The sequence below is a fragment of the Patella vulgata genome, chromosome 5 (genome assembly GCF_932274485.2).
Source record: "Patella vulgata chromosome 5, xgPatVulg1.2, whole genome shotgun sequence".
NCBI classification, from domain to species: Eukaryota; Metazoa; Mollusca; class Gastropoda; family Patellidae; genus Patella; species Patella vulgata.
Window position 1 is genome coordinate 72,461,769 of NC_065883.2, and position 16,168 is coordinate 72,477,936.

General features: G+C 35.4%; 1 protein-coding gene across 8 annotated transcripts in view; it reads left to right on the forward strand.

The window, feature by feature from the left end:
• The window catches only part of LOC126822331 (spectrin beta chain), a 106,364-nt gene that overhangs the window by 45,366 nt on the left and 44,830 nt on the right, over positions 1-16,168 (forward strand). For all 8 annotated transcript variants that reach the window (XM_050551148.2, XM_050551151.2, XM_050551153.2 and 5 more), the window contains exons 5-9: positions 2,338-2,510; positions 13,553-13,668; positions 14,207-14,319; positions 15,044-15,231; positions 15,676-15,858. In XM_050551148.2, the coding sequence (XP_050407105.1) occupies positions 2,338-2,510; positions 13,553-13,668; positions 14,207-14,319; positions 15,044-15,231; positions 15,676-15,858 (773 nt within the window). The remainder of the gene's footprint in view (positions 1-2,337; positions 2,511-13,552; positions 13,669-14,206; positions 14,320-15,043; positions 15,232-15,675; positions 15,859-16,168) is intronic.

Sequence of the window (16,168 nt, forward strand, 5' to 3'; positions counted from 1 at the left end):
TTTTCATTCACTTTCATATCACACATTGCAAAAGTAAAATTACGCTTTGTGCAAAATTTAACAATTTGTGTAAAATTAAAGACAATTTATGTAAACTTAACGACAATTTGTGTAAAATAAAGGAAAATTTGTATAATTTTAACAACAATTTAAGCAATTTTAACAACAATTTAAGCAAATTCCCGATTTCTTCTCTGTAGTTCAAGTCTAATTGGAGAAGACTAAAATGATCATACGAACTTAATTGTAAAGTTATACAAATTTTGGGCTGATGTAGTTGACCTTAGATTTTGTCAAACCCTTATGCCTTATTCAGACAATATCTGAGTTTTCATGGGTTAACCTACGCTAAAATATCAAAGGTAGATAATCTTCTGGTTCGGATTTAATCAGATTAATAAGACACCCATCAATAGATTTTAACCAACGCATAAGTTCCTAGGTTATGCTGGTTTGATTTCCTCGTCTGCACTTAATGCTGAATGTTGCAAAATTGTATCCTATCTTTATAAATAATGGGTGGGGGTGGGATGGCCAAATCATACGGTCTGTCATTGAGTCAACTGGCAGGGTTTCAATTACCCAGTTGAACATGACAAGGAGTTGGGTCGCCTGTCCAACCTTGTGGGTTTCTCCGGGTCCTCCAGATTCCTCCCACTGCTAAAGACCCCTACAAGCAAGCGAATAATTGAAATAAAATTGAACCATGTGTTAGTCCCGAAATGACCTAGTTTGTGTCGAGTGGACGTTAAACCCCATTTCTCTCCCTCTCTCTCTCTCTTTTTATAAATACTTAACAGAATGAATCAATTTTAGACTGATATTCGTATTAAAAATTCAACTTTCACAATATTGTAGTTTGCAAGGGATTCAAAATCCCCTGAATAATGATAAGCAGCTTAAAATGTAGAATTAGAAATACAGTTTGAATTAGAAATACAATACTTGAATTAGAAATACAATACTTGAATAAAAACCACAACACTTGTATTAAAAACCACAACACTTGAATTAAAAACTACAGCCCTTAAATTAAAACCACAACCCTTGAATTAAAACTACGACTCTTAAATTAAAACTACAACCCTTGAATTAAAAGAACAACCCTTGAATTAGAAATACAGTACTTGAATTAAAACTACAACCCTTAAATTAAAACTACAACCCTTGAATTAAAACTACGACCCTTGAATACTACAACCCTTGAATTAAAAACTACAACCCCTGAATTAAAAACTACGACCCTTAAATTAAAACTACAACCCTTGAATTAAAAACTACAACCCTTGAATTATAAACTACGGCCTTTAAATTAAAACTGTAACCCTTGAATTAAAAACTACAACCCTTGAATTACTACAACCCTTAAATTAAAAACTGCAACCCTTAAATTAAAACTACAACCCTTGAATTAAAAACTACAACCCTTGAATTATAAACTACAGCCCTTAAATTAAAACTGTAACCCTTGAATTAAAAACTACAACCCCTGAATTAAAAACTACGACCCTTAAATTAAAAACTACAACCCTTGAATTAATAACTACGACCATTGAATTAAAATTACAACCCTTAAATTAAAAATACAACCCTTGAATTAAAATTACAACCCTTACATTAAAAATACAACTGAAGAAGAATCATGCTGATATGACATTGACTTCGTTTCAAACCCATTACCAATAGTATTTTAATTTTCTATATCATTTAGATAAGAGATATGTTTATTCACATACTTAATGTGTTGCCGTTTAGTGCAATACACCCTACTTATAATAAAATCAAGGTCTAATTGAATTAATTTCAAATTAAAACATCCATGTTAATTAGTCACCAGATTAATTGACTATCTTAGGCACGTATTTTCATAAATTAATATACCTATTGTTTTCGATGTCATATTATGATGTGCATACCTAAAGGATCTTGAACTATTAAAACAATGAAACATTATGACTGTCCAGCGGGATTGTTTCGAAGGCGTGTAATCAAAATGTCGTTAATTAATTGTATTCCCTTAAATTGTGTCCTGTTTATTGCTCTTCAGATGGCTTAATTTATTATAGTTTAATTACTATTTCGATGAAAATTTTCAAAAAGGTTAAATGTGTTGACCAGCCAGCCTTATTCCATCAAATTGTGTCCTGAGTGTTGCTATCAAGATGGCATAAATAGTTTCATCATTGGTTCATTGAAAAAAATTCTAAATTTTTAAATGTGATGAGCAGCTCATGAGATGATCTGGTTTTATAAATACGTTCAACATGTGATGAGCAGCCCATGTGACGATCTGGTTTTATGAATACGATGTTTCTATCATATTGTTCGACCTTTCAGATCCAAGACATTACATTTGAAGAATCAGATAATAGTGAAACAAAATCGGCTAAAGACGCCCTACTACTGTGGTGTCAGATGAAAACTGCCGGATACCCAAATGTTAATGTTCGTAACTTCACTTCAAGTTGGAGAGATGGCCTCGCATTTAATGCTCTCATTCATAAACACAGGTAAGTTTTATTTTAAAATTGGGGGCGGGGGTGCCACAGTGGCTCGATGAATATGATAATGGCTTGCTGACCAGTAGGATCGATCCTAGGGGAAACCACGCCAGAAAACAGGCCAGTCATCCTGCAGCACTAACACAATGAAACTAGGTCGGGGTGTTCGATCCCTGCATTGGCCGAGAAAGTTCATCCAGATTTTCCGGCGTGGTTCTCCCTTGTCATTGATGCAGGACGGAGGGCCTGACAAGGACAGCTGTCTAGTCGTTCCGATGGGACGAAAGACCAAGGTCCTGTGTACACATTGACGTGCACGTAAAAAATCCCTTGACAGTTGGAATTCGATATAAGAGTAGGCCATAGTGCCACTGTCCGGGCAAAATTTCCCTCATAGCACACTGTATGGCGTATGCCCGTCTTCATTAACCCAGTTCGGAGCAGAACAGTAGGACGTTAAACCCCATTTCATTTCATTTCATTTTTAAAAATTAGACTGTGAAACATAAGTTTTTATTCGGCAATGTTCCATGCATTTTGTCTTCTATTTTAAAATTAGACCCTGAAACATTGGTTTTGATTTGGCAGTGTTCCATGCACACATCAGCATCATATTCTACACACACACACACACACACACACACACACAATTAACAATAAAATAGTTCCTGAACTTCAGTCATTTTCTCTTGATGTGACTCCTATTGAAAATTCCTTTGATCTTGCTCTCTCTCTCTCTCTCTCTCTCATGAGTGGATCTCTCTCTCTCTCTCTCTCTCATGAGTGGACCTCCCTCTCTCTCTCTCTCTCTCTCTCTCTCATGAGTGGATCCCTCTCTCTCTCTCTCTATCTCTCCCTCTTTCTCTCTCTCATGACTGGACCTCCCCCTCTCTCTCTCTCTCTCTCTCTCTCTCATGAGTGGACCTCTCCCCCTCTCTCTCTCTCTCTCTCTCATGAGTGGACCTCCCTCTCTCTCTCTCTCTCTCTCTCTCTCTCATGAGTGGACCTCCCCCCTCTCTCTCTCTCTCATGAGTGGACCTCTCTCTCTCTCTCTCTCTCTTTCTCATATTCTCTTGATGTGACTTCTGTTGAGTGACTCCTATTGAAAATTCTTTTGATCTTGCATAATTCCCCCCCTCCCCCTCTCTCTCTCTCTCTCTCTCTCTCTCTCATGAGTGGACCTCCCTCTCTCTCTCTCTCTTGAGTGGACCTCCCTCTCTCTCTCTCTCTTTCTCTCTCATTTCCTCTTGATGTGACTTCTGTTGAGTGACTCCTATTGAAAATTCCTTTGATCTTGCATAATTATGGCTGTTGACCATTCTCTACAGACACTTGATGGAAGTTCATCTAATCAGTAAAAAAGCAGACGGTCATGTTGACCAAAGTAGAATGGTTGATTAGATTTTTATTTCATTACTTAAAAGGAAACTGTACTGAGAATCAATTTAAGCCCCTGAAAGATATTATTAGTGCTTATATGATTGCTCTTATATGGCCTTTACAAATCATGTTAAACATTATATTAGTGCTTACAATATTGAAAAATTGAAAGTCGTATGATTGCCCTTATATGGCTTTTGCAAATCACCCAAAACCTCTATGTTAAAATATTATGTTAGAGCTTACCAGTATTGAAAGATTTATAGTTATATAATTGCCCTTATATGACTTAACACTAATTGAAGTTACTGTTTTTAATTGACTCTGCGTAGGCGAACCTTTATAGTAAAAGTAGAAAAGTGTCAACAATATCAAGGTCCTGTGTACACATTGGTGTGTATGTACGCTCTTAAAAGTACCCTTGACAGTTGTTTTTTTTTTGTAAGAGTAGGCCGTAGTGTCGCTTTCTGGGCAAATTGTATGGCGTATGCCTGTGTACATAAGCCCAGTCAGTGCAGAACAGTATCACATTAAACCCCTATTTCATTTCTGATTGACTCTGCTTACATGTAGGCTGCACAGTATATCATTCCAACCCAGCCACTAGACTTAACCCCCTCTGATGAAAGCTACTCAATCAAAATATGTAAAGAATTTATAAATGTACTGGATAAACTTGACCTGTAGGTGTTTTGGTTGTCCAGTAGTGTCACATATGTTGTTAATTTGATTGAGTAGCAGATAGTGTAGTGATAGTTTGAACATCAGTAAATAACTAACATACCTTACCAACAGGATATAGACATGTTATTATTACTAACCAGCAGACACACATTTAACCCTGAAAACTTGACCCTTATTTGCCCTTTAATTACTTCATCTTGTTGCATTTTCCAGTGTGGTTCCCCCTTGTCAGGGATGCAGGACGGAGGGCCTGACAAGGACAGCTGTCTAGTCATTCGGATGGTACGGAAAAACGAGGTCCCGTGTACATATTGGCGTGCACGTAAAAGATCCCTTGACAGTTGGAATTCGATATAAGAGTAGGCCGTAGTGCCGCTGTCAGGGCAAAATTTCCCTCATAGCACACTGTAGCCCAGTTTGCAGCAGAACAGTAGGGCATTAAACCCCTACTGTGGTAGGAAACTGAAGGACCCGGAGAAAACCCACGAGGTTGGACAGGCGATCCTACTCCTTGTCACGTACAACCGGGGAATCGAAACTGCGCCAATTGACTCAATGACACACTAACTATTTGGCCATACAACCCCCCTAGCAAGAAAGATGAAAAAAAAAAAATTATTATATACATACAGAAATAATTACTAGAACAAAAAGTATAATTAGAAATAAAATTATTGTTGTAAAGTATCAGAATGAAGTTACATAATCTCTTAAATTCTTAACTTGTTTTATGGCGGTAACATTTCAACAATTATAGATACAGGTAAAACAAATATTGTCAATTTGCCATGTAATGAAAGTAAAAACATGAATTCCACACATATCATTGTAAGATTGCTTTTCACCACATAATTTATAGTCAGAATTGATGTTAAACCAAAGTTATTAGATATTAGGCAATTACAAGTTTCGCACACTCCTTGAAAAATAAAAATTTGATTTCCAGTACTGGAAAATTCTGGAAAAACAAGGTTACTCCTTGAAACTCCTGGAAAATTAACACTTGTGGTTTCCCTATATTTTAAGATATAAAACTGAACGTAATCATCGAATGTTTCTTCAAAAATTCATGAGTAAATGTTCTTCAAGGGTAAAAAAAAAAATACATTATGATGTCGAATTCTATACGGGGATTCCTGGAATCTCGTAAAATAACTCCTGGAAAACTCCTGGAATTATAAGTGTTCTGAGTTATGCACACCCTGAATTAAGTTTCTTTCCTATAGGATGGCACTTGAGTACATTAATCTCTCTCTCGCTCTCTCTCTCTCCCCGTCTCTCTCTCACAATACTGATGAAGTGTATGCTAGACACTGAAGCCCACTCAGTTTCATTAATATGTTTTGATCTTTTTCTTCTTTATTTTCTTAATGGCTTTTAAACCCAATCTCTTTTATTTCTGTCTATCAAATGGTGTCTAGTTCCAAGAGAAAAATATGAAATTATGTCCAATTATTGTGCCAGATTGCGTAATGATATAGATTAAGGGAAACCTGAAATAGCAGACGGTCAGGTTTCGGTACATATAAATTGATTATTATACGTTTATAAGAAAAATTACCGGCTTGTCGGTGCCTGACAGTAGGATGTTAAACCTCAAATTTGATTTCATTTTCTTTAAAAGCAGCTTATGTCGCCCATTTATACGTCATTTTTGTCATGATTCTGTATATATCGTTATTTATAACTAGACGTAGACTTAAGAAAGAAAATATGCAATTTATGCCAAACTTTCACACCAAATTCTTTGAGAATATAGATTTTGAGGTTCTGTTCTTGTGTCTGGGATAGTTAGAAAAGAAAATGGAGGCTACATCATGTAGAAATGGCATGGCGCCAAACATCAGAATAATCTAACTGACTTTCTGTTAATGCCTTGGATTGGATTGATAGACTATGTGTATATTCTTACATGAAGGAACGCAGTCAGATATTTCACCGATTCAAAGATACAACTTTATACTTGTAGCGAAATTTGACATTTCATTATAAATAGGCGATTATTTGTACTGTATCTAAGATAATATAATTTCCTGCAAAGGGTGCCGATGGATCCAGTAGTCTGTTAGAGTTACTGTACATGGGGTCATAGTTCAGGTCATTCAACAAGCATCTTGGCACGTAACAATAAGGTTCCATTTCTTACTGTGAACTTCAGCTTATCATTCCAGTTTTCAAATGTTTATATTTAAGTCCAAGAATAAATAATTTCATTTTGGGTGCTGTTGGACCAGATAGTCAGTCTACAGTATATATAACAATGAGGTTGCGACTCGCATCCCAGGCTTTGAAGATAATATCAGATACAATCAAATATGTGTAGGCTACATGTTCCGAAGAAGATATTCTGAAGAAGATATTCAATTGAAAGAAAAAACAGATGTACAACATTTGGAGTAAACATTTATTGTGAATTTCGAAATTGGCGGTAGTATTTTTTCAGAAAATGTAATAAATGTTTAGTTACCGCTACAATAACAGTAGATAAATGTAGGCTTCATACTCTCGGAGACGATATACAAGTGTAACCGAAAGAAAAACCCAATATTGAAAGTAAATATTTATTGCGTATTTAGAAATTTTGCATTAGTATTTTATGAATAAATGTAGGCTTCATACTCTGAGAGACAATATACAGCTGTAACGGAAAGAAAAACCCAATATTTAAAGTAAATAATTATTGCGTATTTAGAAATTTGGCAGTAGTATTTTATGAGAAAATGTAATTATACTTTGGCATTCTTGTAATAATATGTCTTTAATTACTATAACAATATTACAATCTGATATTAATTTAATAACTATATTAGGTTTCACTTGATAAATATCTTCCAGTTACCAATTAATAACTAATTATTTCTACCCTGTGAATAGAGACTATGAAGTCCCATATTTAGGTCAGTTTGTTGTTGGGGAGAAAAATGATTTATTCATCCTAATGGCCGATCAGGACTGTGTGTGGAGTGTTGTCAGACGTACTCATTATATCTTTGAAATACCACGCGGGAATGGTTATTAAACGCTGCGGAATAGTTATTATCGCGGCATAGAGTGACTGATTGCGTTATGTTCATTATAGAATTTACGATATCCTGTGATATAATAAAACACCATTACCTAATTAGAAAGATGAAATATGGCAACCGGAATGTCTACAAGGGTTTATAACATACTAAACCTACACTGTCTGTCTACAGTTGGCTCTGCTTAGGAACAGACACGAAGCTAGTTGACCGACATTTTATGTCCAAAATTGATGATTTTAGTCGAAAACACTAAGCATGCTTTGAGAATTTGAGAAGTATTTATTCTGCTTCCATTTAATTGAATTGAATAGGTTTATTATGGTCTTGATAAGTTAATTAATGTCTAATTAATAATTTAGATAACATTTAAGGCCTAAAGAAAAACCTGCAATAGGCAGATTTAGCTCTTGCATAATGTATGTTTAACAGCATTGACCAGAATTCACTTCATTCTGTAATTTGAAGGATGTGAAACTGTCCATTATCCACCAGACTGTCATATCTGTTCAGCAGAATGTCATATTTAATATAATATAAATATTACCCAAAGGGAATTAATAAACTATTATACCTGCTCAGTAGAATGTCATATTTAATATAATATAATGTAACCCAGAGGGAATTAATATACTGGAAGATAAATTCATTGCCTAATAAGATATAACCATTGCTTCCTGGAAGATAAATTCATTGCCTAATAAGATATAACCATTGCTTCCTGGAAGAAACGCAGTTAATCTGTCATTTATAATGATTCAATATACAGAATTTATACAATCTATCAGGGTTTTTTCTCACAAAGAATAATGGTCAGTTATACATCTATATGATATGATGAAAAAAAGTTATTTTCAATGATAATTAAACATGCATTATATAAGAGCTAAATCTGCCTATTACAGGTCTTTCTTTTGGTCTGAAATGTTATATAAACAAAAAATTAGACATTAATTAAAGATACATTATGTAGGAGATATATATAAAAGCGCTAGCCATTCTTGCTATAATAGTTCGAAAAAAGATAATGTAAAATTAATAATTTGAAAATTTCATTCAAATTACTCTATTGCGAGCGAAGATATTAGCCTTTGAAGGTTTGACAAGTCATGTGCAATAATTTCAACCACCGTACTGGTTGTTCGAAGCTAAGTCACGCTCCTCCAGTTTTAGCTTAAATCAAAATATGGCTGAACTGTTCTAATCTATTTAATATCGGAGAAATCCGCTAAAAATATTACTTTCTTATTTAAAACAAACAAGAAAATAGAAAAATAAGCAACAAATTTGTGGAAAATCGAAATGAATCAGTACAAACAAGCAATTGCTTGATAACGATACCTGTAAGAGTATTGAAACGTTGCATGTAATAAACTAAGAAGTAGTAAATCTATAAAGTTGTGTTATTATGAATATAGTAACAAATAGGTCCGAAATTGAAATAGATCAGTTGAATTAAATTTTGCCTGTATTTGTTGCAACCAAACAAGCAAAGGAAATTCAGTAATAAATTTAATTTTTCTGGTCGCGTTGTGAGGGGTTCTAAGTGTAATCTAAATAAACACGAAAATTGAATTTTACTTTATACTGTGGTACGTAAATTAGATTTTTACGTTATATGATGCAAGCAAACAAAAAGCAAAAAACCAACAAATGAAAAGAAGAAAAAAGCACCCTCCCCCCAAAGGAAAAACCACGAAGCAGAGAATAAATTGCCAACAAACACCATTAAAACATCAACCAATATTAGACATTACACTAGAAAGGGGTTGGATGGTCGAATGGTTAGCATGTGTGCGCTGTATCATAAGGTCTGTCATTGAGTCAACTGGTGTGGTATCGATTCTCCGGTTGTACGTGACAAGGAGTAGGGTCGCTGGTCCAACCTCGTGGGTTTTCTCCGGGTCTTCCGGTTTCCTCCCACTGCTAATTAAAGACCTCTGCGCGCAAGTGAATTATTGAAATAAAATTGAACAATGTGTTAGTCCTAAAATGCAAAATGACCTAGTTTGTGTCGAGTGGACTTTAAACCTCTCTCTCTCTCTCTCTCTCTCTCTCTCTCTCTCTCACATTCACATGAGACTAGAACATACATGTATGTGTATTTCCTTGATCGAACAAGTCTACAGTAGAAATTGTTTTCTTAATGGCCGTATAAATTTGATATTGTTGTTAACCAATCTAATATTGTAATATCATCCAATGGTATTCCATATGATATCCCGCAGGAATTTTATACTCGCACTTCTATCCAAATGTTGAACACAAAATCCCCCCAAACCCTCCAAAACATATATACTCTAGTTTGATTAGATTTCGTTACCATAGTTACAGCAGATAGCTCAGATACCACTGTTATTGTGTGAAGGTTTACACAGAAAAAAAAAATGGATGACATTCTTAAATCAGAATATAACAAACTCGAGAATACTAGAAATACTGAATAGTAGAAAATAGTTCATGGCTGCAAAAAAAAAAATGGAGGACACTCTTCAATCAGAATATAATGTAAACAAGGGGTTTTTTTGTTTGTTTTTTTTAACAAACCCTGGAATACTAGAATTAATGATTAGTAGAAATATAGTTTATGGCAGCTTTGTATGAATTAGTACCATACGTCGGAATTCCTGCGTCTGCAGAAAAGTGCACCTACATATGATGCAATTGATACTGATGAATGTAGAGAATTCACAACTGGTATATTGTTTTAGCTATCTTAAAGTGATGCAGTTTGCATCGGCTTTAAAATTACCAGGTGCAGGACTTAGTGCCCCACAATGTGGCAGCATGTAAAAGATCCCTAAATGAATAGTAGGTCATAGCGCCACTGACAGGGCAGCCCCTCATAACTCACTATCGACATGTTATTTTATGTTTAGGATCTTTCAATATGACAAAAGTTTTCTAAAACAAGATATAATGTTGTTTTAAAGAAAATTGGATGATTAAGATTATGTATTTATCTGAAGTGCTACTTTAAATCCTAATTGGCCACGATGGTGAACTCAGTTTCTTAATTCTGTTCTTGAACAATTATATTCAAACACACAATTGTCTATAATTTACTGAAAATAAATTTTGGTACAGTATATGATTTATTGTAAATGCATTAAATATTGGTATATAACATTGTTGCATTATTAAATAGTTATGTCGATATATGGAATTTATTTGGTTGTAATTCGTTCTTTACTTAAAGCTTTGTTGTGCTTTTAGCACAGTTGTATGAAAATGGATATGCAATGGTGTGAACCATCACATTAGGAAATGCATCTACAATCAGACTGCACGCCAAGGGCATTATAATACACTATGAAATATCAGAAAAGGCCATCAGCTATACATGTACTTAGTATTAATTTGAAGTATGGTATCTTTATTGATGCATACCACTTAAATTGATGAAGAGCTTGTCAAAATTACTTGATATAATTGTAATATGAAAGGTCAAAAAGATGGCCATTCACAAAATGTACAATCCTGTATATCTACCTCATTTTTAGGGGGTTTTTTTTGTCCCATCCGATCAGCTAGACACTACTGTTTCTTGTTAGTCCTTCCGGCCTATAACACTGGCGACGGGGAAACAATGGCGGAATATTCTGAGGAGCTTTCTCGGCCAACATCGGATGCGAAGTCGAGACTTCCATGTTTAGCGAGCCGCCGTCTTACTCACTTAGCCACTGTAGCTCCCAATGTTTGTTAAAATTGTTTTGTGATATTGATATGTGAAAGGGTGGGGTGGAAGGATATTAGGAGCGAACAGGTGTTAAGTGTGTGTTTACTATGGAATACAGGCTTGAAGAGCAGACGTGAGATTGAACTGTACATTTATAGAGTAGGGAGGTGTAGCAGAGGTTTATAAATAGATAAACATTCAATCGTTTCTTATCGCTAAAGGCAGGTTTCAAATTATTTATTTACTATAAGATTCGGCATTGTACTTGTAGAAAAAAAAAAGTGGAGCAGCAAACATGCTATAGCCTATTCACTATTTGTGCTCTCTGCCCTGGAGAAGACAGCCCCCAGAATAAATAAACAAACACAAGATGATTCGTGTGAAATTCATTTATTAAAGATACATTATGGGAGATTTGATAAAGAGCTGACAGTTCTCACTATAATAGTTAAAAACTAGATAATGTAAAGGCAATTTGCTGAAAATTTCAGTCAAATTGATCCAGTCTGAACCGATCATCATTACTAAAGTCAGTATGATAAAAAAAAAAACATAGTCTCGGTCATCCATTTCATGATTAAATTATGAATGGAAGTCGAACAGCAAATCGGAACCTAATCCAATAAACATTGCAGGCTAGCGATGCCATCGAGAGTTGATTATGGTCTGGATAAGTTAATTAATGTCTAATTGATAATTTAGATAACATTTCAGTCCTAAAGGAAGACCTGCAATAGGTAGATTTAGCTCTTGCATAATGTATGTTTAAATGAAGCATTCATAACGTCATGTTATTCATTTTGATTTCTTTTGGTTCTTGTTGACGGATGTTCACAAGTTGTTTCTGAAATCTTTCAACTTTATTAAATGTCTGGAAAACCCCCCAAAATGATTGATTCACAAGTTTGAAAGTCATTTGCTGGATTTCAGAGCAACAAAATTATTGATTGTTCTCAAATTATACTCCGGCAATCCGTTCTGTCGATTTTCGTATCTCTATACCGATGGTCTGACTGAAACATGGCGATACTACCATAAATGATTTCATACTCTAGTTCAATTTGACATTTTGTTGTTCCATTAGCAGTGTATGATGGTATTTGCGTGAGATCATTTTCTATGTATGGAGTTTGGGACGATTACGCACCAAAATATTGATTTGCTCAAAAAGTATTACTTTCCCTAATTGTTTCCAATATTTTTTTTAAAGCATTGCAGGAGATTAATTTCTGATTTGTGCGTTTAGGATATTATTAAATAAAAACCACAAGATCATGCCTGGAGTTGTTTGTTTGCTTGATGTTGACCAATATTAACTGATCATTGAAATTAAATATATTATAAAATATATTATTTTATCATGATTTGTGGGGTTGGATAGCCAAATGATAAGTGCTTGCATGTTGTATCATAAGGTCTGTCACTGAGTCAGCTGGTGTGGTTTCGATTCCCTGGTTATACGTGGTAAGGAATAAGGAATAGGGTCGTCTGTCCAATCTTATGGGTTTTCTCCAGGTCCTCTGGTTTGCTCCCACTGCTAAAGGCCCCTACGTGCAACCTAGTTTGTGTGGAGTGAGCATTAAATCTCTCACTCCATATCCTCTGTGTCACCCATGTACATCTCTATTGTATGTTAATGTTTCGTGTAGGAGAAATACAAACAACAGTACGCGTGGCAACAACAATACCGATAGCGACAGCAGTGGGTCATCGAGACCAGACATAAACACTATTATTTCTCAATCATGTTAATATCTATGACAAATAATAAATTAATTTCTAAATCATTCTCTTCTACTTTTGAAGTAGAATATCCGGACACTATCTGGTTAAAACACAGGTCCTATTTCGTTTGATTTTTTTATCGTTCAGAATTTCGTTTTACTTGTTATATAACCCACGTTATATAAACCCACGTTCTGGTTGATGTGAGGGATTAGCCAATGAAATGGTCTGTAATGACGTGCTGTGTGCACGGAACTTTGGTTATCCCACTAGAAACATCAACGCTGATTTGTTAATCAACTGTCTGATGGCATATGGTTAAAAGCCACTATGACCCCTGACACGACTTTCCACTACAACCAGCCAGATCTTCATGTTGTGGAGGCCATCGAAAGTATAAAAAAAAACCAAACATAATATAGATCTGTATTGCTCTAGAATATGATGCTCCATGTTTTTATTCATCAAACTGTTTTTTCTATGTCTGATATTTTGTGTCCATTTTGATATCTAGTCATGAATTGATATCTAATTATACAATATTTTTTGTATATTTTCAGACCTGACCTTATACAATATGAAAAACTACAGAAATCTAACGCTGTACACAATCTTAACAATGCTTTTACCGTGGCTGAGGAAAAACTCAGTCTTACACCATTGTTGGAGGCTGAAGGTTTGTCTCTTTGTTTTTGTTTTTTTTTCAATGTTTTTTTTGTTTTTAATTCTTGGGAAATTTGTTTGTGAAATGTCCATTAAATGCTTATTGGTTAAATGTTTAACACATAGTTGGCATAGCCCTACCGGTAATTAATTGTACAGCAAAACGCAGACAAAACAAACAATTCGTCAGGGATACAGAAAATATAAATTGAAATAGCTGCATTGGTGACTATTTTGAGCTAGCATTGTTATAAATCATACATTTTTGTGTGAATAAGGCTTGAAAAGAAATTAGATCCTATGCTTTCATCTTTCATACAATTAAAGATGGCCTATTCTTTTATTTTTTTTTAATTCAAACTATGCTGATTACAATAATATTTGTATGAGATTTCCGAACAGGCAACGCCTATGTAAATTCCTCTGTCTTATAAACATACAGACATTATTGAATTAAGATTATTATTTAATGATGTTATTATAAACAATTGTAGGTATTATCTATATCTATTATCTCGGATGTTTAATTGTTTATTTTATTTATTTTCTAGACGTCAATGTGGACTTCCCCGATGAAAAGTCTATCATCACATACGTTGTTACATATTATCATTACTTCTCTAAGATGAAGGCTGATTCAGTCCAGGGAAAACGTATTGGAAAGGTAAGAGACATTTCTCAGAATTATAAACAGAAAAGTTGATGAACTTTGCATTTTGGGAGGGAGCCACAGTTGCTAATTGGGTAAGACTCTCGCTCGCTGGTCTGGAAGTCGCGTGTTTGATACCTGCATTGGCTAGAAAGGTAAGAGGTATCTCTCAGAATTATCAACAGAAAAGTTGGTGAACTTTGCATTTCGGGAGGGAGCCACGGTGGCTAAGTGGGTAAGACTCTTGCTCGCTAGCCTGGGGGTCGCGTGTTTCATCCCAGAATTGGCTGAGAAAGTTCATCAGGATTTTCCGGCGTGATTTCCCCTTGTCAGTGGTGCAGGGCGGAGGGGCTGACAAGGAAAGCTGTCTAGACATTTGGATGGGGTGAAAAACCGAGAATCTGTGCACATAAAAGATCCCTTGGCAGTTGGAATTCGACATAAGAGTAGGCCATAGTGCCTAGAATTTTTAATCGTGGTTTCCCTTTGTCAGTAGTCTAGTTGTTTGGATGGGACAAATAAAGGAGTTCCGATATACACTTTTGCATGCAGGGGTACCCTTCACAGTTATAATTCAATTGCTGTCAGGGCAAAATTTCCGTCATAGCACACTGCCTGGATTTAGGCCATCTTTAAAGCTTGGTCGGTGCCAAAAAGTAGGGTGTTATACCCCATTTCATTTGTTCATTAGTATGAAATGTCAAAAAATGTAGACTTTAACGAATGTTTTATATTTCAGGTCATTGATGGTTGTATTGATAGTGAGACTAATGTCCACGAATACGAGAGTTTGACCTCTGACCTGTTAGAATGGATAGAACAGACCATCGTTATATTAAACGACCGACAGTACGCCAACTCTCTAACTGGTGTTCAACAACAACTTGCTGCATTTAATACATACAGAATAGTAGAGAAACCCCCAAAGTAAGTAGTATTCTGGTCGGCCCTTTTCCAGTTAAATAAATTTCTCTTTAGGGACAGGGCAGCCTCTCAGAGAGAGAGAGAGAGATGGGGTTTACCGTCTACTTGACACAAACTTTACTGTTAAATATATTTCTCTTTATGGACAAGGCAGCCTCTCAGAGAGATAAAGAGAGATGGAGTTTAACGTCCATGCGACACAAACTTGTCATTTCGAGACTAACATATGGTTATTCAGAAATTCGCATGTGCATAGGGGTCTTTATCAATGGTTGGACAGGCGACCATACTCCTTGTCATGTCAGTTGACTCAATGACCCGCTATAACCATAACACATGTAAGAACAATTTATTGTGGTGACGTTTCGAAGAGTATTTTCTACACTTTTTCAAGCAAGCATGAGTTTCCATATTTTATAAAATGTGTTTTGTTGTATTTTTTTTTAGGTTTGATGAGAAGGGCAACTTAGAAGTCCTTCTCTTTACCATCCAAAGTCAAATGAGGGCCAACAATCAACGCCCTTATTTACCCAAAGAGGGTAAAATGGTTTCGGACATAAACAAGGCATGGGAACGGCTAGAACACGCAGAACATGCAAGGGAACTGTCCTTACGTGAAGAACTGATCAGGTTGGTTATTATTATCTTAATGTTATTCTAATTATAGCAGGGAGCCACGGTGACTCAGTGAGTAATTATAGTGGGGAGCCACGATGACTCAGTGCGTGATAATAGTGGGGAGCCACGATGATTCAGTGAGTAATTATAGTGGGGAGCCATGGTGACTCAGTAATTATAGTGGGGAGATATGGTGACTCAGTAATTATAGTGGGGAGATATGGTGACTCAGTAATTATAGTGGGGAGCCATGGTGACTCAGTAATTATAGTGGGGAGATATGGTGACTCAGTAATTATAATTGGGAGCCACGATGACTCAG